Source organism: Eretmochelys imbricata, chromosome 2, assembly GCF_965152235.1.
Source record: "Eretmochelys imbricata isolate rEreImb1 chromosome 2, rEreImb1.hap1, whole genome shotgun sequence".
Taxonomy (NCBI): domain Eukaryota; kingdom Metazoa; phylum Chordata; order Testudines; family Cheloniidae; genus Eretmochelys; species Eretmochelys imbricata.
The window spans coordinates 174,414,139-174,440,554 of NC_135573.1; the positions used below are offsets into that span (position 1 = coordinate 174,414,139).

Sequence of the window (26,416 nt, forward strand, 5' to 3'; positions counted from 1 at the left end):
TACCAAGCATCTTCCATCTCCTGCAGCTTTTTCTGCACTTCAGATTTTGAGGAGGAGGGGTTGTTCAGTTTAACTCTGTGCATGGCTTGATGGGCCACCAAGAGTGCTTGAATATTGTCATTAGCATTAAACCAGTCCACATTTTGTCAAGTTTGGACACCAAGGACTTCTTCAGCTGTTGATTGTGCTGCAGTTTGAAAGGCAGCCCACCTTTCATCGACAGTCCGCTTACTTTTGCATTGGCACAGTTTAATGGAAGTTGCTAACTGGGTTCTCCCCTCTTCTGTGCAAAGTTTCGAGACCTTGACACATCTGTTTAGTTTTGGGGGCAATTTTCAATCTAGGACTGTGAATCCTGAGATTGTCTAGTGCGGATAAGCTGGTGATGTACAAAACATTCTGTGCCTCGCCTAGCCATGGTAATGTAAACATCCCTCCGGCATTATGATGAGTAATGACATAGTCTAAAAGGTGTCATCATTTTAACCGAGAGTACTGCCAAGAATAGAATCACTTTTCTGGCACCTTGAAAAAGGTGTTCGTAATAACACTCTGCCCAGAGTTTGACCTTGCTAGGGAGTAGTTCTCCATTTGTATTTAGAGATCCATTTCTGAATTTCCTCATGACTCTATTCCAAATGATGTAATAATTTCCAGTGCAAGCATTGAAGTCACCCAGTAATAAGATTCTGTCATTGCTGGGTATGTTTCTTAAAGTGTCACTCAACTGATGTAGAACCTAGTCCTCTTTTCTTTGGGAAAAAGTTGTGTTAGGGCATAGGTACTTATTATTGTCAGAAAATTGTTGTGGGACTGTAGTATCCTCAACGTCATTAGGTGCTCTGATATTGACACAGGTTGCTGAGCTAGTTGATTATTGATGGAGTTTGCTATTGCAAGACCTAACCTGTGTTGGCTGATGTTTTAATTTGCCTTATAACTGACCAGAAGAAAGTGTTTTCTTTTTCTCTAAATTCACTGCTTTCATGTAGTCTAATCTCAGATAAGACAGTGATATCCCTTTCATATCTGTGTAGCTTTTTTGCTATTAATGCGGTTCTTCTACGGGCTCGATTTTCCTTTTGGTCAAGTAGTGTGCGAATGTTCCAGCATCCAATTATCAGTTACTGTCCATTTTTGCCCGTTTCAGAGTTCAAGAATCCTATTTGTTTGTCTCAGTCTTGTTTTTTCTTTAGTAATGAGCCATTTATAAATGTCATAACAAGGCCCTAAATCCATGGTGCCTCATCCTACCACTCTGTAATGTGATGTGGTTGCCAGACACAATTTTCTATTTTCTTTCCTGCTGTGATATTGAATTGTCTTAATGTAAAATTTGCTTTGCTTTTAGTTTTCTTCCCAAAGGTTAATGCCATTAAGTTTAAGAGGGTATATATAACATTACAGATATTATTGCTTAGCGTTGCAATTATTATAGTGTCTTTGGTTAAATTCTGCTTGCCTTGGAAAACTGTGTCTGGAAGAACTTCCGTTATTCATGAATAAAGCAATGAAGTTTGACAAGAGCTGATTTGAAGTGCTGATCAAGAAAAGTGAGAAATCATAACATAAAATGTTAGATTTAATATGTTGGTACCAACAAATTTATCTATCAGTCAGGGAACATGCAAGTCTGTGGAAAGTTTAGTCACTCAGACATGAAGGAGACTAAGAAAGATTTGACTACTATGGACATGCCTTCTTCAACACGTGTTGGCCAAGCTTTGGTATCCACCAATTCCTCTAGCATTGCAGCAGCAGGAATAGTCCTAAAGAGGTGGTCATATCCCGAACAGATGGTCTGTTTGTGGCTGTGAAAGAGAATGCAGAATTTGAATTGAATTTGAAGAGGCAGTTAGTAGCAGGAGTGGTTTTGGTGGGGATTCATAGATTCCAAGGCTGAAAGGGACCACTAAGATTATCTAGTGTTATCTAGAGCTCTTGTATAACACAGGCCATAGAACATCCCCATCTTTTTAGAAGAACATTCAATCTTCATTTTAAAAATTGTCAAAGATAGAGAATCCACCACAACCCTTGGTAAATTGTTTATTTCTGGTCTGAATGTGTTTATTTTCAACTACTCCTCCACTGGATTATGTTCTACCTTTCTCTGCTAGATTAAAGAGCGCATTATCAAATATTTGTTCCCAATGTAGTTACTTATAGCCTGTAATCAAGATACACTCCTTAACCTTCTCCTTGTTACGCTAAATAGATAGCTTCAAGGAGCTCAATCAGGCATATTTTCTAATCCTTTAGTTGTTCCTGTGACTCTTTTATGTGTACCCTCTCCAATTTATCGATGTCCTTGGTGAATTGTGAGTACCAGACTGGACACAGTATTCCAGCAGTGTCAAATACATAGATCCCCTGTTTTTGTAACCAAGGTTTGTATTAGCCCTTTTGGCCACAATGTTGCACTGAAAGCTCATGTTTTTTCTGATTGTCAATTCCCACCTCCGAATCTTTTTCAGAGTCACTGCTTCCCAGGATAGAGACCCCCCCACACACACATATCCTATAAGTATGGCCTACATTCTGTGTTCCTAGATTCATTCATTTACATATAGCTATATTAAAATGCTTGTTGTTTGCTTGTGCCCATCTTACCAAGCGATCTAGATCGCTTTGTATCAGTGACCCTTCTTATTCATCATTTACCACTCCTCCCCAATATATTGATCTGCAAACCTTATTGGTGGTGATCTTGTTTCTTTCCAGGTCATTGATAAAAATATTAAATATAGTAGAGCCACGAACTGATCCCTGCATGACCGCACTAGAAACACATCTATTCAATAATGATTTCCTCATTTACAATTACATTTTGAGACCTATTAGTTAGACATCTTTTAATCTATTTAATGTGTGCTATGTTAATTTTATATCATCCTCATTTTTAATCAAAATGTGGTATCATCTTAAAGAAATCTGTTATATCAACGTTATTACTTTTATCAACCAAACTTGTAATTTTCATTAAAAAAAGTTATTTTGACATGATCTATTTTCTATAATCCTGTGTTGATTTATATTAATTACATTACACTCCTTTAATACTTTATTAATTGAGTCCCATATCAACCACGTCATTATCTTGCTGAGAATCAGTCAGACTAACAAGCCTTTTTAAAAATTGATACAACATTCACTTTCTTCCAGTTTTCTGGAACTTACCCATTTTCCCAAGACTTATTGAAGAGCAACATTAATGGCACAGAGAGCCGCTCAGCCAGCTCTTTTAAAACTCTTAGATGTAAGTTGCTTTGACCTGGTGATTTTAAAATGTCCAACTTCTGTAGCTTTTGTTTAACATCCTCCTCAATACTGGTGGAATGGAAAGAGTGATATCATCCTCATCATCTGACTACATTATGTTTTCCCCCCCAATGCAAAAATAATTATTGAACGCTTCTACCTTTTCTGCTTTATTATTGATCATTCTATCATTTCCACTTAGTAGTGGATCAATACCATTATTAAGATTCTTCTTGTTACTAATATACTTAAAGTCAGAAGGAGGTTTATTTTAATTCTGTTGGCCATAAATTTCTCTTTGTATCCCTTTGCTTCCCTTCTTGATGTTCTACAGTTCCAATGATTTATATTCATTAATGTCAATTTCCACATTTGCTACAGAAAAAATAAAAATAAGTGTCTTCACTTCCCCTCTAAACCAGATCAGTTTTTTTTTTAAACAATACAGCCTTCTTCCTCAATTGTAGAATTGTGGCTTTGGGGGCATTTAATAAAGTGTTCTTAAACAATTCCCAATTAAAATTCACATTTTTTCTGATTGAATTCTACCCAGCTGATTTGTGTGATAATTATTTTCAGCTTTGTGAAATTGGCCCTTTTAAAGCACCAAGTGTTCATATCTCTGCTCTGGACTTTAATTCTGTTTGCCCAGTATAAAAGTGGTCAAATCATGATCATTTGTACCTAAGCTACTATAAATTTTTAAATCTGTGATCTGTTCCTCCTTATCTGTCAAGACAAGGTCTAATATAGAATTCCCCTGCGTTGGGATGCAATGCTTTCTGCATTAAGAAATGGTCATCTATAATATTTAGAAATTCCAAGGATGTTTTAGTACTGGCAGTATGAGACCTCCAGCATATGTCACTCAAATTGAAGTCCTCCATGATCACTCAGGTTTTTTTCCTACACATTCTTTTCATTACTTTCCAATATGACTTACAGTGGGACCCACAGGATAATGTGGGCAATTGTCAAAGCTGCACCAGCTATGGAGTTTGAGTAGAAACATATTTCTTTTTCCTCCTTTTTATGGGGTTCTTTTCTTCAAGTTGTGACTTCAGTTTTTGCTTTTAATCTTGTTAGCAATACCATGGTTACAGCAACCTTTTTAATTTGTTACTAAATTAAGCACTTTAAATGCCATTTTGAATTTAGAGAACAGGACTCCTGGAATCTTTCTTCCAGGTCTTTTACAGTCAATATTGCTCTGAAAGTTCTAGTGAGACTGTTCAGAATATTTTTGGTACTTGCACTTGAAGTGTGGCATACTTCTGGTTCCTCCAAGAACTGTGATATTTCACTACAGCAGCTTACATCCATCATCTTGAAGTTGAGTCTTCTGAGAACTGCCTTGTAGCTGCTTTTCAATATTTTTTATTTTCCAAGAGCATCTTACAAGATGGCTTTCTTAATAGCAGAAAATGGTAAATGGTAAAAGCTGCCATAGACCCTCAGTTGAAAAATAGAGTGTAGAATAGTTCAGCCTTCCTGGGTTTTAGTGCAGAGCTATAGTCTGCCTGCAATTGCCAGAAATTGACTCTGGAGGGAGGAGATAAGACTCTCTACTGGTGATTGCAGAAGGGGATGCTTCAGTGTTGAGGGGGTTTTAAATTAACCTGTAAACTACTTACTTCTGCCAGCACTCTGGAGTCAAGGAATGATCCTGTCAAAAGATAAGACCCTCCTTCTCTGTTGTGAATTTAGGAGCTAGGAACTGTCCTAAACTCTCCTGTCCTTTCTCCCCAGGCTTGGGAGTAGCCATTCCTGCCATTGATTTAGTCATCACCTGTCATCTTCACTTTCTTGTTATAAGACTGGCTATGGGGGCTATCCTCAAGATGGAGAAAAGGGTACTGGAAGTGTGTTCCAGCACTTCTATAACCCATAAGTGATTGTACTGAACGTACCAGAATGGTGGTCTAGTTCCCAAAGAAAAAGTGCTAGGATAGTGTTCCAGAGTGTTCCAGCACGACTTGAGCCTTACATTGGAGTCTGGGATTTCCAGGTTAGGGAACTCTTAACGGTTTGAGGAGGGTTCTTGTCTTTTCATGCAGTCATTCACAACCTAGTTTCTCCTGTCACTGGAGACATAAAGCAATGAGTCTGCCCCACTATTAGTAAGTGAGAAGACTCTTCTTCTCAAGTGGGCTTCAGTTAAGGAATCACATTTAGCATTGCTGTTGTCTAACTCAGTGCCAGTTCAATATCTTCAAAAAGGGGGCCTCACAGTATTAGCAACATTCCACTGAGGAAACCCTACCGCACTCTAACCTCCCTGGGTTTGGTTTCTGTCATCTTTCTGGTTAGGATGAAAATCCTTTCTGGTTTGGGGTAATATGACAAATCTTCACAACTTCTCTGAGGCTTTTTTCATGACCGTACAACATGAAGTGTCACAAGATGAGAGGAAGGCATTCCAAGGTGGATCTCACCAGTCTTGGCTGGATTCCAGTGACTTCATTGAGGTCAGGGGACTCCCCCTTAAAGAGTGCCCATCCTCTTCTCAACGCTCTGTGGACAGTTTTTCTGTTGTCCAAGAGTTTGGGGGTAAAAGCTGTCTGTAGAGTATTTTGAACAGGTTGGATCCCTGTTGTAATCAGCACGGATGCTGTGAAGTGACTGCGGAGGCACTAATTGCTTTGGGTGTCTGGTAGTGAGCTGAGATGACACTACTTAAGCCCTGAGGTGAGTTTTTTCCAGAGGAGAGGGCTTTGGAGTGCAAACAAGAAAGAAACCATACAAGTCCTAGCAGTTTTTAAAAAAAGCTCCCAGTTGTTCAGTTCATTTTAGAGAGAGGAAAGTCCAAGGATCAGATGCTTTGAGGAATGGATGCTGTATCAGCCTCAGGAAAGTTGTTGATTATGTGAGAAACAGTTGGATACAGATTCTATGTCCGCCAGAAAACAATCTGACTTTTCTTCTGTGGAGTCGAAGAAATGTATGATGAGGTGGATGGAACCAGCTGGGATGCAGCCCTACAGGCTGTAGACAAAGGCAGGAGGGGCAGCCTCCAGTGTGGCCACCTGTTGCAGGCAACAGCTGAAGAAATGAGCTTCCAACTGGAAGCTTTTTGTTGCAGGAGGCAACTGATCCCCTTTAAGGGGCAAAGCGTACAGCCCAATGGTAGAAAAGTAGTGTGGCTTTTTCCCTTAATATTCAGAGAGCAATTCCAAGATGGGAGCCACAACTTTGGGGCTTGCTAGAGAAGTCTTCCTCACTTATCAAATGATACTGCACCCACATGGTTAATGAGATGCTCTCAAGAATTGTGTGGGATTTGGAAGAAGCTTTGTGAAGTCAGGGTTTATTCGTGCACTCTGTATTGCCCTGTAATGTAGTTATGCAAAATATTAATAGATGTTGCCAAAAAAAAACCCAACCCCAAAACCACTCTTCAAATATATGTTGATGACAATGACCTCTGGGACTAATTAGGTTAATAAACTGTGTGTATTATGGATGCTTCAAGGGACTCATTCACCACCAACTTCTGTGCTGTCATGGTGGCAGGCAGAATTAATATGGTCATCAGCACAAAGCTCTATGCTGTTTAATTTGGAACACTTCTCTAGGCATTGAGCAGTGCTGGATTTTTTTCCCCAACATTGTTTGTTTTCCCAGCTCCCCACAGGGCCTGAACATTAAATACATTTGATAAGTTTTTTTCCTGGCTGCTGAGCAGCTCTAAACATTGCTTGTACTTTTTTCTACAAGTCACCTTATCCTGATTAAGTATAGGACTCTCTTTCCTGTCATTAATGCTCAGGTAAGGCTCCATATTTGTCTTGGGAGGGAGAGTGAAGGGGAGTGATACCTCATCCAGGTATTAGTGGATAGTAGGATAGTAGTGGCTATAACCTCCAAGAGCATGCTCATTATAGCTCTTTCTATGCCTGTAGGAGCTATGTAGCTCCCCACAGTGCTTGCCTCTTAGCTTTTGCTGTTGGACACAGGAGTGGGAACCCAGCCACATTCCAAACTACTTAACACCTCCTGGAGCCTTACAATCAGTGCTAGGTTTTCCCTATCTCTCTATGGTGGCAATAGCATTATTGCTGCCTTCTGCACAGCTTTCTGGGTGGGGAAGGAACTCCCTGGGCGCTTGTATTGGAACAACCCTAAAATGCCCCTAAACTTCAGAGTACTGTCAGGTGCCAGAAAAGCCACCGCTTTGTTCTTCACAAATAAACTGGTTTGACCTCAAAGGCTTTCGCAGTGCGCACATGTGTTGGGAACAAAATATGTGCCATTCCCTTGTCACCGATTCCCTTCTCTTTCTCCCTTTCCCAGTTTGCTACCATTTCGTTTGTTTGTATATAAACTCCAGCTGTAAACAGAAAACACGTTTTCAGTGAGCAAAATAAGAGGTTACTCCGTTTTCCTATTGGGGATTTGTCATTTTGCTGTAAGCGAATAACTAAGCGCTACTTGCATGCTGCACTAATGAATTCTGCCTCTGTTTTGAGTTTCTGGCCCTATATTTTAACTAGGGAGGTGGGGGAGAAACTTGACAAGATTTGTTTTATTTGCCTTACCAACATTGTATGCAATATTTTTTTAGACTCTTATAATACGTTTTGAGCGGTGAGAACCTAATTTTCTTATCGGTCACTACAGTGTAGGGCAGAAATATAAAATGAATCAGACAGACATAGAGCCAGGAAGCTTTTAAGGAGACCTTGAAGTGGTAGGTAAGGGAACCTCTAAATCTAGCAAGTATGGTTCTTATTATAATTTATGATGCCATACGGGTGTTTTGTATCCTTGAAACCTCTTTGAATGGTGACTTTCTATGGTAGACATTACTTTTTCCTTACTCAGCTCTTTGGCAGAGGCTTAGGAATTATTTTATCTCTGAATTAAAAAATTTGAACTCCTGCTCTGTTCCATTTTTAATGTGTTCTCTCTATTATTTACTGTAGTATAAGGAGGCTTGATTTTTAAATCCTTGAGAATTAACTTACACAACATTGCTAGTTCCAGCAAGCTGACATTTTCGTGGCCTTACATTTATACACGGGTTTCAGCATATGGCAGAAATATAACAATTGCGGTACCAGGGCAACCACTGGAAAAGTCTCTGATCCTGCAAGGTGCTGAGTACTTGCAACTTTCATTGCTTGGGAAGGCACCGATCCAACAAGCCACTTAAGGACACGAGTATCCAGAGTCTCAAATGTTCTCTCTGATTTTAGTAGGGTGACTCGTGTATTTAGTTAGGTGTGGGGCTTAGGTCCTCAGCATCTCTCAGCCTTACAGTTTGTATTCTGATTCTGCATCTCTATGCACAGACTTGTGGGCAAGTGGGCTGCAGTTCATTTAATTAAGAACAACATGCACCAATATATATTCCAATGTACATAGTCTTGATGTACATCGTAAGACCAGCAAACGATGAAAGAAACCTTTTTTTTTTTTGTTCTTGAAATTGAGAAATAATTGACCTTTTGTGTTCTTTCTTTTCCTATTTTTATTGCTAGGGGTGTGAGTTGATAGAGACACCGGATCAAGATTTCACTGACTTCACCAAGTGCCTTCAGATACTCCAGAAAAAGATAGAAGAAAAAGGTCTCCAGGTAAAGCAACCTAATCTTTCAATCTGTGGTAGTGTTATAACTCTTCCTCCTCAGAGAACCTAGGCTGCTGTATTAAGTTTGCACTGAAATGAAATGGTTATTTACTGTAGCCCTGTCAGTCTGAGCCCTCACCATATTTACGGCACAGAGAGTAAATATTTATGTTTTTGCTAGGTGAAATTGCCCTAGACAGACGGACAAACAAACAGCTTTCTTGAGACAGCTTGTATTGATTTGTGTTTTAATGAACTGCCTAACGTGTTGAAAAGTGATTTGTGGGTGGTTGCTGGCGCTGGTGTTCAAAGCAAAAGTCCCACTTGGGTATGTAAATAACTCTTCAAATCTTGGCACTCTGGACATTGATGCTGCCCTCCGAAAAGGAGTTAAGAAAACAAAGAACCTTAGGTTGACCAACAGCTTACTCCCTTTGAAATCCAAGGGACTATTTGCAGAGTAAGCAAAGGTTAAGCCAAGCGTGAGAGAAGTGGAATTTAGCTTCCGCTTCTCTGGCTGGGGGGAGCTGATGATGAGGAGTTCCTAGGGATCCCATCCTTTTCTTCCAGTAGAACAGCAACAGCACCTGATAGGGAAAGAAGAGGGAATCCCCTTTTACTCCTCCTCTAAAGAAAGAGCTCTCACTTCCACCGATGACCTACAGGGCGAAAGGCAAATCCTGAAAGGAGAAAAAGGAAATACCAACTCCTGTTGCCTTCCCTCTCTGAGAGAGGAGAGGTGAAGGAGACTCTAGCCTTTCACTCACTCTTTCCACTGCAGTGGTAGAGGGGGGTAAAGATTCCAGCCTCCACCAGCTCCCTTTCTTAATACAGTGGAAGCGCGGAAGAAGGAAGTGTTAATGTTACCCCCACACTGCTCCCTTGTTCTCTGTGCAAATACATAATGCATCTGTTTTGCTTAAAATCCCTTTTCAAATGTCTTCACCTTCTAATGGGGAAGCATTTCCCTGGGGCATTTTTAAAGATTCTGGTGAAGAATCTCCCACCATGCACCTTTTTTATGTGCTTTTTCCATCAATACAGATTCTCCATCCTGATAGAAACTGTGGTGGGGGGTTCCCCTCCACACGCTGCAGTTGCTCTTATCTGGTACTTATGAGTCAGGAAGCCCTTTCAAATATGTTTACTCTTTTGTACCCTACCTCATCTCCTGGTTGCACAAGATAGTGTAAGGCTGCCTCACTTTGTAACACCAAGATCTGTGACAGCAGCCATCAGCACTGGTGAGTTTCAGAATCTGCTTTGACCACTGGGCCAGTCAGGTGCTGCTCGTTATGAATGAGGGTGGTAGAATTGGACCCAGAGTGAGGAGGGACTACAGTAAACCTAAACTTGATTGAGTTCTGTACCCTATGCTCTTATCAGTCTAATTTACTGTGGACAGATGGGTTTTAAAGGGATGTCATGAGACGTTTGAAACTGAATAATAACCACACAGTTAAAACGAGTGCAGTAGGAGTGTGACGTCTATAAAGGCATTTCCGCAACAAGTAACCTCTTCCTTAAATCTTTGACTGCTTTGATCCCCCTTTCATTTACTAGTGTAATATATTGTTAAGACCGATAAAGGATATCACACTTCAAATCCTTGATATTTTGTGAACCACAAACCTAAGTGTAATTGCATTAATTGTTCGGAATAGTTGCTATAGCACAATAACTTAACTTTTCAATTCAACTATATTGTTATGCTGCTATATGTAATGGCAGCTGAGGTGTTGACTTTGAATTCGGTACTAACCTTTTGCTTTTCTGAGAATACAATCAACTGAAAAGGGCATGATTTCTCCAAACAGAACTACTGTGTTTATTAAATGCTGGCTATTTCTTGTTCAGGGTGTCTACTGCATAAAATACCTAAGCTGCAAGGTATTTGTATAGTTGTGAGCCATGCAGTTGGATGGAAAACATACATTTATTTTTCTATTGTTGACCTTTCTCTTTCTTGCATCCACCTTACGGCAGAAACAATCGCTGCTTTGATATACATAAATGACACAAATGAAATCCCAGACTGCATCACAAATCTGAAGTTTAAGTTTTTGTTGACAGTTCCTTCAGCTTACAAGCATTAACTGTCATTTGTCAGGAGTAGCGTGGACACTAATTTTGGGTGCCTCAATTTTTAGGGGCCTCGCCTGAGAAACCTTGATCCTGATTTAGAGATGCTGAGTGCTCACAGCTGTTGTTGACTTCAGTTGGAAGCGCAGGTACTCAGCACCTCTGAAAATCTGGCCCCTTTAATAGATTTTGTGTTTAACCTTCGACACCCAAATTGGAAAATTTTGGCTTAAAAGTATCAAGGGATGAGTCAAATGGACCCCAAAACCAAAGGATTAAAACGCTGTTGAGTACAGCCAGATACAAGCAATGCTGACGTTGGATAAGGTAGCAACCATCTGATTCTGTGGCAAAGGCTTATCATGATGGCCGGCTTGCTCTCCAGAAAGGAATGTTGAGGCCACACAATCACTTGGTTCCCCAAAAAGTAAAAGCAGCAGAGGGTGAAAGGAGCTTCTGGTGTCTGAAAGTTTGAGGAGAACAGAAAGCTATTGTACTGTACTCCTTTTTGGAATGTAGGAAGACCTTTCATTGTATTTTTGGGATTTTTGCTTCAGAGAGTCCTTTTCCTTATGTGAATGGTTACAGGGTAAAAGATGTTTTCCTGGTGCCAGAACTTAAACCCATATGTGCAGGTTCATTTTTGCCCTCTGCCTCGACCCCAGCTGGCCTATCACACTAGTCAAGTAGAAGTATAAAGAAGGCCCCAACATCTTTTTCCGTGCAACAGTGTTGAAGTTACTTTTTGTTTTATATCGTTGGTACTTGTTCAAAATATTTTGAGCTTACACTGTGTTCCTTATTTGCTCTTCAGGTAAGCAATGAAAAAAAGCTAGTAAATTAGGGCTTGGCTACACTTGCAGATGTAGAGCGCTTTGGGTTAAACCAGCCTTCGGAGAGCACACTAGGTAAAGCATCACAGTCTGTCCACAATGATAGCTGCAAGCGTGGCCACATTTGCGGCACTTGCAGCTGCATTGGGAGCGGTGCATTATGGGCAGCTATCCCAGCATTCATGTGGCTGCAACGTGCTTTTCAAATGTAGGGGGTGGAGTGGAGTGTGACAGAGAGTGTGTATATGGGGGGAGAGAGAGTGGGTTTTTGGGGTGCTGAGAGTGTGTCAGCATGCTGTCTTGTAAGTTCAGGCCCCCAGCCTCTCTCTCACTCACTCAAAGCAAACATTTACTGTTTGCTTTGTCTTGGAGCAGATAAGCAGACGCTGTCTGAAACAGAGCTTTGAAAGGGTACTTCCGCATTCCTGCAGCCGATTTCAAAACAATGAGAAGAGTGGCCACTTGACTTAAGAGGATTATGGGACGTTTCCAGAGGTCAATCAGAGCGCAGTAACGTAACTCCTCGTTCACACTGATGCTGCAGCATCTCACCCAATACGCAACAGACGTTATATCTCTCACCGAGGTGGAGCTCTCTAGCCAGGGAGTCAGAGCTCTCTACATGCCTTGCCAGTGTGGACAGGGAGTAAGGTAGAGCTTTCTGGGCGGCTTTATTGCGGTATAGTGTGCAAGTGTAGCCAAGCCCTTAGATACACTCAATATGTATTGCATCCTCACAGTCAACTGTAGCATTCTGTCTTAGAACAAAATACAACATTTAGAAGCCTGGATATCTGAGCAGAGGTTTTCCTAGATTGGCATGAGAGCTGCTTATACTCAACATGGAAATTGCTTCCTTTATGTCTGTAGAGAAAGTTAAATGTAAGTCAAGACCCAACATGCAGGTCTCTAAGGGGAGTTCTTCGCTAACAAAAATAATTCATAGCATCGTTTGTTAATCATATATGATTACTGTTCCTTAGACAGTCCAAAAAAAATTTCTCATGTACAGATTCAATATGGCATCTAACATCTCCGGAGTGCTTGCGCTTGCTTTACATGCCCTAATTTGGTATCACATTGTGTATCCATAACCAAATAATGTGCAATAAAATAGCAATATAATTCTGTAATGTTTGAATCATCAAATTATGTGTGTGCATAATTAGATATTGTAGTACATTGCAGAAGGATACAAGCAAGACTACACTTGTTAAATTCTGAAAGCCAGATTCTGCCTTGTTTTACCCCTCATACATCCTATTCACTTTAATTGCGGTTGAATGGATAAATTAGAGGTATGAAGTAAAGCAATACAGAATTTGACACTAGACTTTGTTTCCAAGGTTGTCAGATGTTTCTCTGTTTTATATTTTTCTCCTAGTTTATGGCTCTCTTAGGGTCCATGGGATACAGTTCCATGTCAGGAAAGCTCTCCGTCCTTCTGGCATGTGCCCTTTTTATACAGTTTGAGTCACTTGATGTTTCAGTGTGCACATCCTGTTTTACGACTTTAATCATGAAGTCCTCTTTCATATCAGTGTTTGGACAATTTCATTTCATTTTAATATCTGCAATAAATTTATTTAGGATTATTCTTCTCTGGAGTAATATATTACTGTGTCTACTGTTTAATGAAACCTGGCTTTCCTAGATAAACAGCACATCCCTCCTCCCCTCTCATGTAGTGCATATTACTACAAGGAATCCTTCAAACTTAGGTGTTGAACACACTTATTATAACAATAATACCTAGCGTTTTTACTGATGCAAAGCACTATATGTTTCAGTGGTTTACTAAGGAGGTCAGTATCATTATCCCTAGTTTACAGATGGGAAAACTGAGACCCAAAGAGGGGAAGTGACTTGCTCAAGGTCACCCAGCAGGCGGATGGCAGAGCCAGAAGTAGAACCCAGGTCTCCTGATTCCCAGTTTAGTGCTGTCTCCATTAAGCCATGCCACTTCTTAGTGACAATCATCAGTAACTCCACTGAAGCCTGTAAAGTTACCAACAAGGTAGGTGAGGAGAGAATTAGGCCCATAACCTTTCTTCATACAACTTAACTTTATCTAGAATACGTCTTGATTAGAAAAGATGTTGCTTGCATTTTCTTTCCTCCTCTAGTGATGGGTTTATAAGATCATTCAAAAAGTCAACATCAATATAGTGTTTAGAGCCCCACACCACAAAAGCTAACTAAGTTTACACTCTGCCCCATCTCTCACTTCCACTTGGGATTCCACTTCTGATTTCAAGATCAGAAAAAGTTGTGCAGTCAAACCTCACATAGCTTTTGCTGCCTCCAGCTTGTCTTTCTCCCCATATTTGGTATTTGCCAGCTTGTTTCCCTCCCTACCCTGTCAGAACCTGCTGCTGGCTAGCTTAACCACCACCCACGCCCCTTGTTATTTTGGGCACCCTCTTTTTTACAAATCAGTTTCCAGGAGGGAAAATGAGGAATAACTTCTCCCGTTGAAACTACCTGCTTAATTTTTAAATAGGTAAAGTACAATTTTCCAAGTTTGAATTGACTCAAGTACTGGGGCTAACACATCTGCTCTGGCAAAAATTCCATGTCGTCTTGAACGACCATGACGGTCTAGCCTGGGTTTTATATTCAGTCAAAATCTGGCACCTCCTGTCGTTTCATACCTGTATTACCACAGTGAACCATAGATTCAGTACTGACTCGAAGAGATGAGTCCTCACCTATTGAATCACTAGTACCACTTCACACAGCATCCTGGGTTTTCCTTCTAGGTTTTCCATGTGTGTCATGTATAACCTGGACCCAGCTTAACATCCTGTGTGAGACTTGACAGGTCACTTCCCAAGGTGTTACGTCTCCCAGCAGTATCAACATTAGTTCACACTGCAAAATAAACCCATGACTTTACTAAAATGTGTCTGCATGTGTGATAGTTTCTCTTGAACAGAAAAGGGACTGAACTAACGCAAACTCTGCTTTCTATAGAATGATAAAAAGAAAAAGTTCAGATTCAGATTTATACTGTACTTTTAAAAGAGCTAGGTTCTGATGCTGAGGTTGAGATGCGGAATCTTTGAAAAATGAGATTTTTAAATGAAAATGCTAATCTAAAAAAGAAAAGGAGTACTTGTGGCACCTTAGAGACTAACAGATTTATTTGAGCATAAGTTTTCGTGAGCTACAGCTCACTTCACTGGAACTTATGCTCAAATAAATTTGTTAGTCTCTAAGGTGCCACAAGTCCTCCTTTTCTTTTTGCAGACTAACACGGCTGCTACTCTGAAATCTATTATCAGTGACCTTAAAAAATGTCTTTTTTTTTTTTAAGTTTTCCACACTGACATTGATGGTTTTATTAATTTAAAAGCATTGACATTAAACCTTTGAAAGGCAATAGGAGTTTCAATAAAATTCATTTTTATATTGTTGGCCTATGTAAGGAAATGAAGATCTGCTATACCCTTGTTTTAGGCAGGGAGTATAATAAAGCTATATTAAAAGTCTCCAAGCTCAGTTTTAAAGTAGATGGTATTTTAGATTAAACAGTTAAAGAAAGAACAATCTGTACTTTCCACACAAAGATAAACCTATCAGTGGATTATAAAAAAATTCCCTGTAAATCTGAATAATGGATGAATGAACTGAAGCTGATTTGACTCCTTGAGCCTGTGCTTTTGAGGACTGTTTATATTTGAAGTCTCTTCATTAGTTATTAAGTCCTTTTATGGCCTTGTCTACACAGGGACACTAGGGAAAGTTAAGGTAACAAGGCTATGTCTACACTAGACACCACTGGTGGTGACGTGTAGTGTACATGTACTTACACCTCACAGTGGAAAGCAGGCTGTGTCCATGCTGTGGTGTGTAGCTACACATGCCAATGAAAGGCTGTGGTTGGGGGAGGCAGTGCAGGAAAAAGCTTGAGCTGCTCTCTGCTGCTGGAGCTTTTCACTGCAAGGAGGAAAGGGGCCGGGGGAGCAGCAGGGAAAGGCTGAGCCTTTTGCCTCTGCCAAAGCTTTGTCCCTGCTGCAGGAGTCTTCCTGAAGCAGGGGGAGCCTTTCCTCACTGTCTCCCTACTGCCAGAGCCTTTCCTCACTTCCAGAGCCTTTCCTGTAGTGGGGAAGGGCTCCAGCAGCAGAGAGTCAGCAGGACACCGTGTTGCTAAAAATAGCATGTATCTGGGGGAGGTATGACTTGGGTAAGCAGAGAGCAATGTAGGATATGGACTTGGCTGTATACCCGGGCCCTTCAGGCCTGTCTTTACTTCACTCTCCTAAGCTGTGCCTCATAGTCTATGCTGCTGTTCATATCCGTGCTAGGGGGAGTGAGTCTGTATCTACGGAAAGGAGTGCGCCGCGTAGGTACACCCTAAAGTCGTGAAGTTAGCATACATAAGTTAACTTATGCACTTTAACTTCATAGCTTTGGTTAATTCATTTTAACTTTTTATGTAGACAAGTCCTTAGTAAATCTTTCTTCATTGGACGATGGAATCTGAAGTGTTGTCAACCTAGTGCCTAATCCTGAGGAATGCAGAACGCCCTCATTTCTCATTGTGATCACTGAGAGTTGAGGGTGTTAGCACAACATGCCACTTGGCCCTTTCCAGAAGGGACTAAATGACTTTGTGTGATGATTTGGGCTTCTGTCTTTACAGCTTATGAATTCTGGTTGATATAATGAAATTGTTACTATAAATATTTCTGTAGTATTGCCTCTAAGTAAATGTGGAATCTACCCTGAGGTGGCAGGGCTCTGTCATGTTTTTGTCAGACCAGGAGCTGTGCTGGGTCATAAGAACTCAAGAACTGCCTATGCAGGTAGAAACATCTGAATGACAATGGGTTGGCTGAAAACTTCCCCCAATTTATTTGCAGGGGCAGGGAGAGTGGGGAAGGTAGAAAAGTCTCAAAACTAAGACACAGAGCTGACAAAGCAGCAGTTTAAAGAGGACTAACTGGGAAGGCTCCAGGATACACGCAAGAAGCATGGGGCAGGAGCGAAAGGTATGAACTAGCCAAAATCAGAAAAGGTTAACTGGGCAGAGAAAAATCCATGTTTCAGAACACAAGTCGTGCACTGCTGCCTGACCCCATACCAAAGAATGTTCTGGAGCAGTGGTACTCTAGGTGTGGGTTGGGACACCAGTGTGGGTCGGGACTCCAATTTAGTGGGGTCCCCAAGGCTGACGTTAGACTTCCTGGGGCCCAGGGCTGAAGCCTAAGCCTGAGCCTCACCGCCTGAGGGCTTCAGCCATGGGTGATTGGGCTCAGGTTACAGGACCTTCAACCTGGGGTGGTAGGGCTTGGGTGGTCTCACGCTTTAATCCTCCTCCTGAGGTCATGTAGTAATTTTTGTTGTCAGAAAGGGGTCAAGATGCAATGAAGTTTGAGAACCCCTTCTCTGGAGTGATGAGGAAACTGAGGCAGGGATATATGTGTAAGATTTTTTTTCTGAGGATCTGTGAATCTCATGTGATTCAAGATAAATGGTGATAAATTTCTGTGCAGTGTGTCTGTGTATTTTATAAATTATGCCCACCATGTGTCCCTGTCAAGGTTCCTTCCCCACTCTGAACTCTAGGGTACAGATGTGGGGACCTGCATGAAAGACCCCCTAAGCTTATTCTTACCATCTTAGTTTAAAACCTGCCACCACCAAAGTGTTACACAAAGAACAGGGGAAGTGCCCATTTGGAAACGTCTCCCCCCAAAAATATCCCCCCAAGCACTATACCCCCTTTCCTGGGGAAGGCTTTATAAAAATCCTCACCAATTTGCACAGGTGAACATAGACCCAAACTCTTGGATCTTAAGAACGATGAAAAAGCAATCAGGGTTCTTAAAAGAAGAATTTTAATTAAAGAAAAAGTAAAAGAATCACCTCTGTAAAATCAGGATGGTAAATACCTTACAGGGTAATCAGATTCAAAACATAGAGAATCCCTCTAGGCAAAACCTTAAGTTACAAAAAGACACAAAAACAGGAATATACATTCCATTCAGCACAACTTATTTTATCAGCCGTTTAAACAAAACAGAATCTAACCCATATCTAACTAGATTGCTTACTAACTCTTTATAGGAGTTCTGACCTGCATTCCTGCTCTGGTCCCAGCAAAAGCATCACACAGCCAGAGAGAGCCTTTGTGTCCCCCTTCCACTCCCCCGGCTTTGAAAGTATCTTATCTCTTCATTGGTCATTTTGGTCAGGTGCCAGCGAGGTTATCTTAGCTCCCTAACCCTTTACAGATGAAAGGGTTTTTCCTCTGGCCAGGAGGGATTTAAAGGTGTTTACTCTTTCTTTTATATTTATGACAGCCCCAGTGAAGAGGTAACCCAGAGGCTTGTACAATTGGGTGGGATTTTGGAAGAGAGTGTGTGTTTAAGCTACAGGAAGTGTCTGAGGAGGCAGCATTTGGGGCTAAGAAGGGGGCCACCTGGACACAATTCTTAGGCAGAGGTGCCAGATAGAAGATCTTCACCCTGAGAGCTCTCCCAGAGGCCCTAAGACAGTGGCAGTTCCTGGTCTCTGTTTGTACTCTGAAGGATTAAAACAGTTGGGGATTCAGTGGCTGAATTCCCTCTAGAGAGTGGCAGACACTTCCACCAGGACTAAATATTCAAGCAGGACAAAGATATAGGCTTTCAGGTTCCTTAATGCTTCAGGTTGATAACCATTCCACTGCTGTTGTATGTGAACCTGATTCACCTCTTACACTGGTTTTATACCACTGTGACGCCACTGAACTTACTAGAGATACTGATGCAAGCAGAGAATCAGACCCAGATTATACGTGTGTCCGTGTAGCATCATGACCCACAGCTGGAACACTGGTTATGTTGATTCAGTCAAGTTGTCAAATTCTTTATCATATCCCTAGAGGATCATGATAAAGAAGCACTTCGAGTCCCAGCTTCTGCTGCTCCTCTTTAGAAAATAGCAGACATTTAACTTAAGATGAAAAATAGATGGGCCTGATTCTCATAGATGACTCTGAATACACTGCAGTAGTTCTAAAAGAGGCCTCGGGCTGCAATTCTTAATCCATCCTTGCCACAGGAGAAATAGAATAGACTCTCTCACAAGGAAGACCTGTTTACCAAACCCAAGTGAATGTGATCTGTTGGGTGCTCAGCATTTTTGCAAAATCAGGCCACTTGTTGAAGGGCGTAATATAGACTTGGTGAGCCTAACTTTAGGCACCGATGTTAGAAGTCTCACTGTTGGTGTTTAGAATGTTACCATTTTATATACTTATTAGCTAATGAAAAATTCTTTTTTCCTCCCATGATAAGTAATTTTGGGAGATTAATGTAATTATATAGTGGTGTTGAAATACAAATAAAAATGGTTACCCTTTTAAAACAAAAAAAAACCCCTTTACAATGTGAATTTTTCCAAAGTCTAGATTTTTTTTCTAAGAATAAAAGATGGCACTATGGGAAAACTAAACATGGAGCAAGTTACCAAACTTGCTCATAATGGAGTCCTGATCTGTGACTGGTGCTCTTAGGTGCTACTGCAAGAGAAATAATATCAAGCCAAATCATATCAGAGTACTCACATTTTATTCATTCAACAGCTTGTATTCAGCACTGCTTTTCATCATAGTTCTTGGGTCTTAAAGAGTAAGATTTTTAAAGGTAATTAGGCACTTAAAGATGCAGGTAGGTGCCTAAGTGGGATTTTCAAAAGCATGTAGGTGACCAATTCTCGTTGATTTCAACAGGAGTTAGGTGGCTACATGCTTATCAGAATCCCACTAGGCACCTATTTGCATGTTTAGGTAACTAATTATCTTTAAAAATTTGACCCTAAGCGGAACTATGGAGTCTCAGGGACTTTATTGGAAGTAATACCCCAGTGATTCCCCCCCTCCCCCATATTTGAAGGTTGGCTCAGCAAATGGGAGAAAAAATTACCCCTTTTCCATTACTTCCCTTTCCTCTCACGTTAAAGAGATGCAGTCAACTTGAAATATATGTGCCTGATAGAAAACTTTTGACTCATCGTCAAGAAACACCTCAGTTGGTTATAATTGAACAAGATCAGAGGAAAAACTATATTTTTTCAGCTTGTTTACTTGATATATTGGACAAAATTTTGTGAATAGTTAGTTTATAGTGAAGTTAATGTCTCTTGCCATTTGTAAGAGTTTCATGTAGCAGCAAGGAAGAGAAAAATATTTTTAAAAGTAGGAATGTGAAAAAAATTGAAAGAAGAGGTGGGGATGGGGCAGTGCTAAGGAGTGGTCTCTGAAACTAAACTGATCTTTAAAACAAAAAACTGACTATATTTCAAGTTGACTGTGCTCAGTTAAACAGGCAGACATGGGCATTTTGCCCCCCTTCACTTAAAGAACCTGTTACAGTTCTCTTCTACAATACATTAAACAACTAAATATCCCTACCTACACAAAAATAAATGTAAGCATATGAACTTGAAACAGGAGGCACTCTACCCACAAATCTGTAAAGAAATTCTGCTACAGTGCTCTTCAAGTGAATGGAAATATTTTATCTGGGGACAAAAATAACGTATGAAATACTGTCTCTGTAGCAGCGATGTGTAGGTGAGGCTGAAGCAAAATTTTTAGAAAGGAACTTTAAAAGGTCGTCTATCATGAAATCAATGGGGAGTTGTCTGAGGATAAGGGAGGTGTGAGAAGGTGTATATTCTCATTTGATCGGTGCCCTGGGATTTGTGCTTTCTGGCTCTGAGCTACTTGGTGGAATTTAAAGCTGTGCTTTTGCCCTTTCCAGCCATGAGTGGTCTGGGACCATCCTACATGAGACTATTTCTCAGTCTGTGCCTTACTGCTGCAGTGGAAATCTTCAGAGGTGCTTGAGATGGATGCCCCCTCCCCCCCCAGTATAAACAGCAGGGAGCTGCTGGCAGGGCCTTCTCAGTGAAGAGTGCCCTTCCTTTGGAATGCTCTCTTCTCTGATTGACATTTCTTGAATCTGTTGACCTCCTGGATATGCTGCAAAGCAAATGTGATTTGAGCAACCCCTGGTGGAGCACTGAGGAAAGGAGGGAAGGATTTCTGTTTGGTGTCAGGTGGCGGGTTTGAATCATATTGGTCTGCTGACTAGTGATTAGATGATAGGAGAAGGAGAAGTCCTGCTGCTTTGGATGATTTATGTATTTTAACTACTGTGGTATTGTTTTTTAAAGGTAGGTCATAGGTGTTCCGTTTCTTTTGGATCACATCTTAGTGAATGAATACTTAACATAGGTGACGGTATTAAAGAACACTAATTCAGGGGCATGTGTGTTTGTTCGCAGCATTTCCCAAAACTTCCACTTGGTTGTCAGCCTCTAACAGCCCATTTTTCTTCTCTCTCCCATCAGAAAACAGAGTCGCTAATACAGCTTTCATTTAGCTATGACTCATTTGGTCATGGATTAAAATTTTAAAATGGGCTGGTATTGGGAATCCCAACAGAATAGTTTCCACAAGCTGTCAAGAAGAGTTCGCATCTTTTTGTCTTTCATTACAGCTATTGCTATTAATGGTTGAATGCAAAACTTTAGGCCTATGGTATAATCTCCTGTTGATCATGATACCTTTGACCAGTGGCTGGGATTTTATTTTGAAGTCTTATTAAAGCTTACTTCACTGTTACTGCCTTTGTCAGTTAATTTGTTTTCAGTTATACTGATCCAGCTTTTTCCTCTCCAGTCTTTCACAGGGTCCTCTGTTTTCAGATTGGAGCATCAAACCACCAGACCAGAGATTGCATTATTCAGTTCAGGCCTCAGTGCAGTGAAGGACTGGTCTTTAAAAGTAAAAGGGAAGCGGTTTAATCATCTCAGTTAAATTCTTTCCTTAGAGCAGTGATTCTCTTTGCTGGGTTTGCTGTGGTTGATTTCACTGGAACTCTTGCACTCCTATTTTTTTAAAACCTGCAAAAGCTCAACAGGCATAAAGCTTGATTAGGCTTCAGTGTATTTTACAGAAGTCTTTAGATTTAAATTTAGAGCTTTGGTTAGAAAATTATGTAGGGCCTGAACCAAACCAAGTCAAACATATGGGAAAGACTCTTTATTAGGTAAAGTGAGTCCTTTTATTTGGATCAGGTCCTCTCCTCCTTTAACCAATAATCAGACAATGAGGGAGTTTATTTAAATGAAACACGAGATTTAAACCACTCACAAAGAACAAATTACCGTGGGAAAAAAATAGGATAATTTTTCAGTGAGCTCTTAATTGATGATGGAAAGTCCATGGGGCAGGGACTGTCTTTTAATTTATGTGCACAATGTCAAGCACATCTCTGGTGCTAGATACAGATTTTACATAATCCCCATAGAGGTCACTGGGAGAATGTTAACGCAACCACCTGGAAATACACGCTGTAAATCTGGGCAACAAGGATGTATACTGCTTTGTAAAGTCAAGTTGTAATGGTTGTGGAAGGGGCTGGCTCTGGATAAGAGATGAGTGATTAATGCTCTTTAGTATCCATGTTTCAATATGTATGTTTAGGGTTGCCTATCTGCTGCTGCAAGTTTAGGTACTCCATTTTTGGTTGATTTATTTTTTTAAAAAATTGAATATAGTACTTGTGAAAAGTGCCTGCCTGACTGTTCTGAAAACTTCTATCTACAGAGTAAGTATGGCATGGGCAGCAACCATGCACATTCCTCCCCTACCCCCACAGCCTCCATTAGTAGGTAGTAATAATGGTTTTAGTGTCCACTTATCCATTGAGGAAAGGCACAGTAGTAGCTGTAATTAATATTGTACCCTTCATCCATAGAGTTTAAGGCCAGAAAGAACTATTTTGATCACCTGGTCTGGCCGCCTGCATAACACAGGCCATAGTGCTTCACTCTAACAGGCAAAAAGAGGGAGAAAGGGAATATTGTTATTCAGTTCTGTGGATGGAGACTGAGATGCAAGGAGATTCAGTGACTTGTCCAAGGTCACACACAGTCTGTGGCTGAGTCAGAAAATTAACTCCAAGCCCAGTGTCTTTAACACAGACTGCCCTTCCTTACTTACAGAACCTAAATCAAAGGCTGTCAAACATTGAGTTATGTTTTACGGCATTATACAAGTAAAGCAAGTAGCTTTTGTTTGTTTATTTATTTATATAAACTAACTAAATATATATGTTAGTTATTTACGGGTAGAGAAACTGAGGTATGGAAATTTAAGTGACCTGCCCAAAGTTATGTAAGAGAGCTGAGAATAGAAAATCACTTAACTTGCAATTCTGTGATCTAGCCATTAGATCATCTTTTTCCCTTTTTGTATCTCACTGTCAAATATGTTGCTCAGTCTAAGCAGACCAACACAATCCATTGGCATATTATGGCTGCTATCACAGTGAATTAAATGCTCTGTTCTTAGAATTAAAAAAAAAGGCTATGAATAGAAAAGTACTGTACCAAAAATGTAAGGGAAGGAACATAAGAAGAGAGAGACTCTGTGAAGGAGCTGGCAACTGACCTGGAACGAAATAATGTCAAGATTAATGGAATCAGTGAGGTGACAATGAAATTGATTGAGGGCTATCATCTCAGGTACAGTGACAGGCATCATCTGAGAGTTCTTTTTCCCTTGGAGAGTCAGATGGCTGGAGCAATGAGCAAGAGGTAAGATGATTGTACCTGAGCAAACTTCTGATGTCAATATATGATTGTTTTACTAGGAACTGAAGGGCCAACATACATTGTAAAACAAAAATTATTGATTTTAGCAGCTATTTGGCCTAAAAATGTTGAAATATTTATAGATTACTAAATGTACATAGCACAAGCTGCAAAGTAAAATCACAATAAATTGACTACTTTACACTCCAGCTAGCACTAGAGAGCTAATACAGCTGCGGGAAGGTGAACTGAAATCTATTCTGGCTCATGCATCATCAAAGGAATTGTCAACTACTTTCCAAATGGCAGAATCCTCAGTACTGCTGCTGATGTATGAAGCAGAAAAAGTACAGCTGTATATGGAGATCGCAGGCTGCGTTTGCAGGGCTGAGTGAGAAAAATGTTTTTTCATCTAAAGTTTAGAATCTAAACTGATCAAACTTGTTACAGTGTTACTGAGAGACAATAAATATAACTCAGTGCCATTTATACAGTCATTTTTCAGCAGGTAAATGCAGGCATCTGGGTATTGCTAAGGTATCTAACTCTCCAAATAACCCCCTTTATTATGTGTTGTAGCAATTAAATGAAGGGCAATGCTCTCCAATATCTGTGAGGGATGGGCAATTGGGAAATGTAAAAAAAATTGTCAAGGACAAAGGGATAATCTCTTTCTGAATGAGAACTAGTAGAGGAATGAGAGAGTAAAGGAAACACCATTCAGCCCTTTCAGCCCAATCAAGTTTCTAACCAGGATATGGCACAGAAATAGCACTAGAGATGGAGGATCTCCATAGTCACAGAGAGTGGACAAAATACCCATGCTCATATGACCAGTCTCTTGGGAGTTTTTGACACTGTTGATCAGAAGGTGTTGCTGACTTGCATATAAACTGTAATAAGACTGAACTGTGCAGCACTACACTGTTTTTTCCCAGTCTTCTGAGACAGATTTCAGAGTTTTTGGTCAAACAGCTGTTCTTCCGTGAAAGCCTACAAGTGAAGTCATGGAAGGATCAGTCTTCAATCATATCTCCTTTAGATTTTCTCTAAGGGAGATAATAAGATGGAATAGGTTCCAGTGCTACGTGTGTTTGAAAGATAGTTGGCTGAAGCTGAACCAGGTAGAAAGAGTGAAGCCTTTTGAGGAATGGGCCCAGAGCATTAACCTTACCATCTATGGGAGGACATTTCCCCCTCTGTGTGCCACAGCGCAGTCTCAAGGTTACTGTCAGATATGGAGATGGCAACAGAAGTAAGAGAGGCCTACTTCCATCTGGTTATCTGCATGTTCATGATATCCAGTACTGTGCAGATGAGCATAATATGAGAATCTAGATAGAATACAGCTGACTGTGAAGGTGCTTCAAAAGAGTGGACAGTGGGTATTCTGTGTGATTCTTATCTTTGTATTTGGCATCTAGATACCACAGTGTTGGTGATAGTAGAAATGTATAGATAGGAAATCCTTTTCGCCCATTTCACACTGCTTCCTAGCTCCCTCCTCTTCTTCCTTTTACCTGTTCCTTAAATACACATTATTTAATTACATAATTAATTTCTTGGTAATTAACCTGTCCACACGAGAAAGAAGAACGTCAGCAAGACCAATATATATGGAGGAATATTGTTTAAAGCCAGTTGTCCATTTAAATAGTCTCAATAGGAATGTTAGCAAAAACTAGGCAACTTGATCATGATGTGATAGCAGCCTTTCTTCCCCACGGTTATCGTGTGTTCAGAATCAAGTCTTATTGTGCAAGAGAGAAATCTAACAGTCTCTTTTGAGCTGCGGGTACAAAGTAATATGTTTTTTGACTCCCTTGCTGTATTATTTTATTGTATGGTAGTAACTCCTGAAATCCTTCATATCGTGAATTCACAAGTACATCATTTAAAAACAGCTACATTGTTCATTAGACTCCAACTGTCTCAGAATTAAAGTGAGTTGTCCTGTAAAATGCTAAACAATATGGATAAGTCTTAGAGAAGGTGTGTGAGGAGTATGACCCTGTTCATGCCCAACTATTAAATGGTAATAAGGTGGGTAGAAAGCTGGCTAGATTGTCGGGCTCAACGGGTAGTGATCAATGGCTCCATGTCTAGTTGGCAGCCGGTATCAAGTGGAGTGCCCCAAGGGTCGGTCCTGGGGCCGGTTTTATTCAATATCTTCATAAATGATCTGGAGGATGGTGTGGATTGCACTCTCAGCAAATTTGCGGATGATACTAAACTGGGAGGAGTGGTAGATACACTGGAGGGGAGGGATAGGATACAGAAGGACCTAGACAAATTGGAGGATTGGGCCAAAAGAAATCTGATGAGGTTCAATAAGGATAAGTGCAGGGTCCTGCACTTAGGATGGAAGAATCCCATGCACCGCTACAGACTAGGGACCGAATGGCTAGGCAGCAGTTCTGCGGAAAAGGACCTAGGGGTGACAGTGGACGAGAAGCTGGATATGAGTCAGCAGTGTGCCCTTGTTGCCAAGAAGGCCAATGGCATTTTGGGATGTATAAGTAGGGGCATAGCGAGCAGATCGAGGGACGTGATCGTTCCCCTCTATTCGACATTGGTGAGGCCTCATCTGGAGTACTGTGTCCAGTTTTGGGCCCCACACTACAAGAAGGATGTGGATAAATTGGAGAGAGTCCAGCGAAGGGCAACAAAAATGATTAGGGGTCTAGAACACATGACTTATGAGGAGAGGCTGAGGGAGCTGGGATTGTTTAGCCTGCAGAAGAGAAGAATGAGGGGGGATTTGATAGCTGCTTTCAACTACCTGAAAGGGGGTTCCAAAGAGGATGGCTCTAGACTGTTCTCAATGGTAGCGGATGACAGAATGAGGAGTGATGGTCTCAAGTTGCAGTGGGGGAGGTTTAGATTGGATATTAGGAAAAACTTTTTCACTAAGAGGGTGGTGAAACACTGGAATGCGTTACCTAGGGAGGTGGTAGAATCTCCTTCCTTAGAGGTTTGACAAAGCCCTGGCTGGGATGATTTAACTGGGAATTGGTCCTGCTTCGAGCAGGGGGTTGGACTAGATGACCTTCAGGGGTCCCTTCCAACC

The 26,416-nt window shown here is 40.8% G+C and overlaps 1 protein-coding gene across 2 annotated transcripts in view; it reads left to right on the forward strand.

The window, feature by feature from the left end:
* The window catches only part of TPK1 (thiamin pyrophosphokinase 1), a 483,761-nt gene that overhangs the window by 295,390 nt on the left and 161,955 nt on the right, over positions 1 to 26,416 (forward strand). For both annotated transcript variants that reach the window (XM_077810971.1, XM_077810972.1), the window contains exon 6: positions 8,745 to 8,840. In XM_077810971.1, the coding sequence (XP_077667097.1) occupies positions 8,745 to 8,840 (96 nt within the window). The remainder of the gene's footprint in view (positions 1 to 8,744; positions 8,841 to 26,416) is intronic.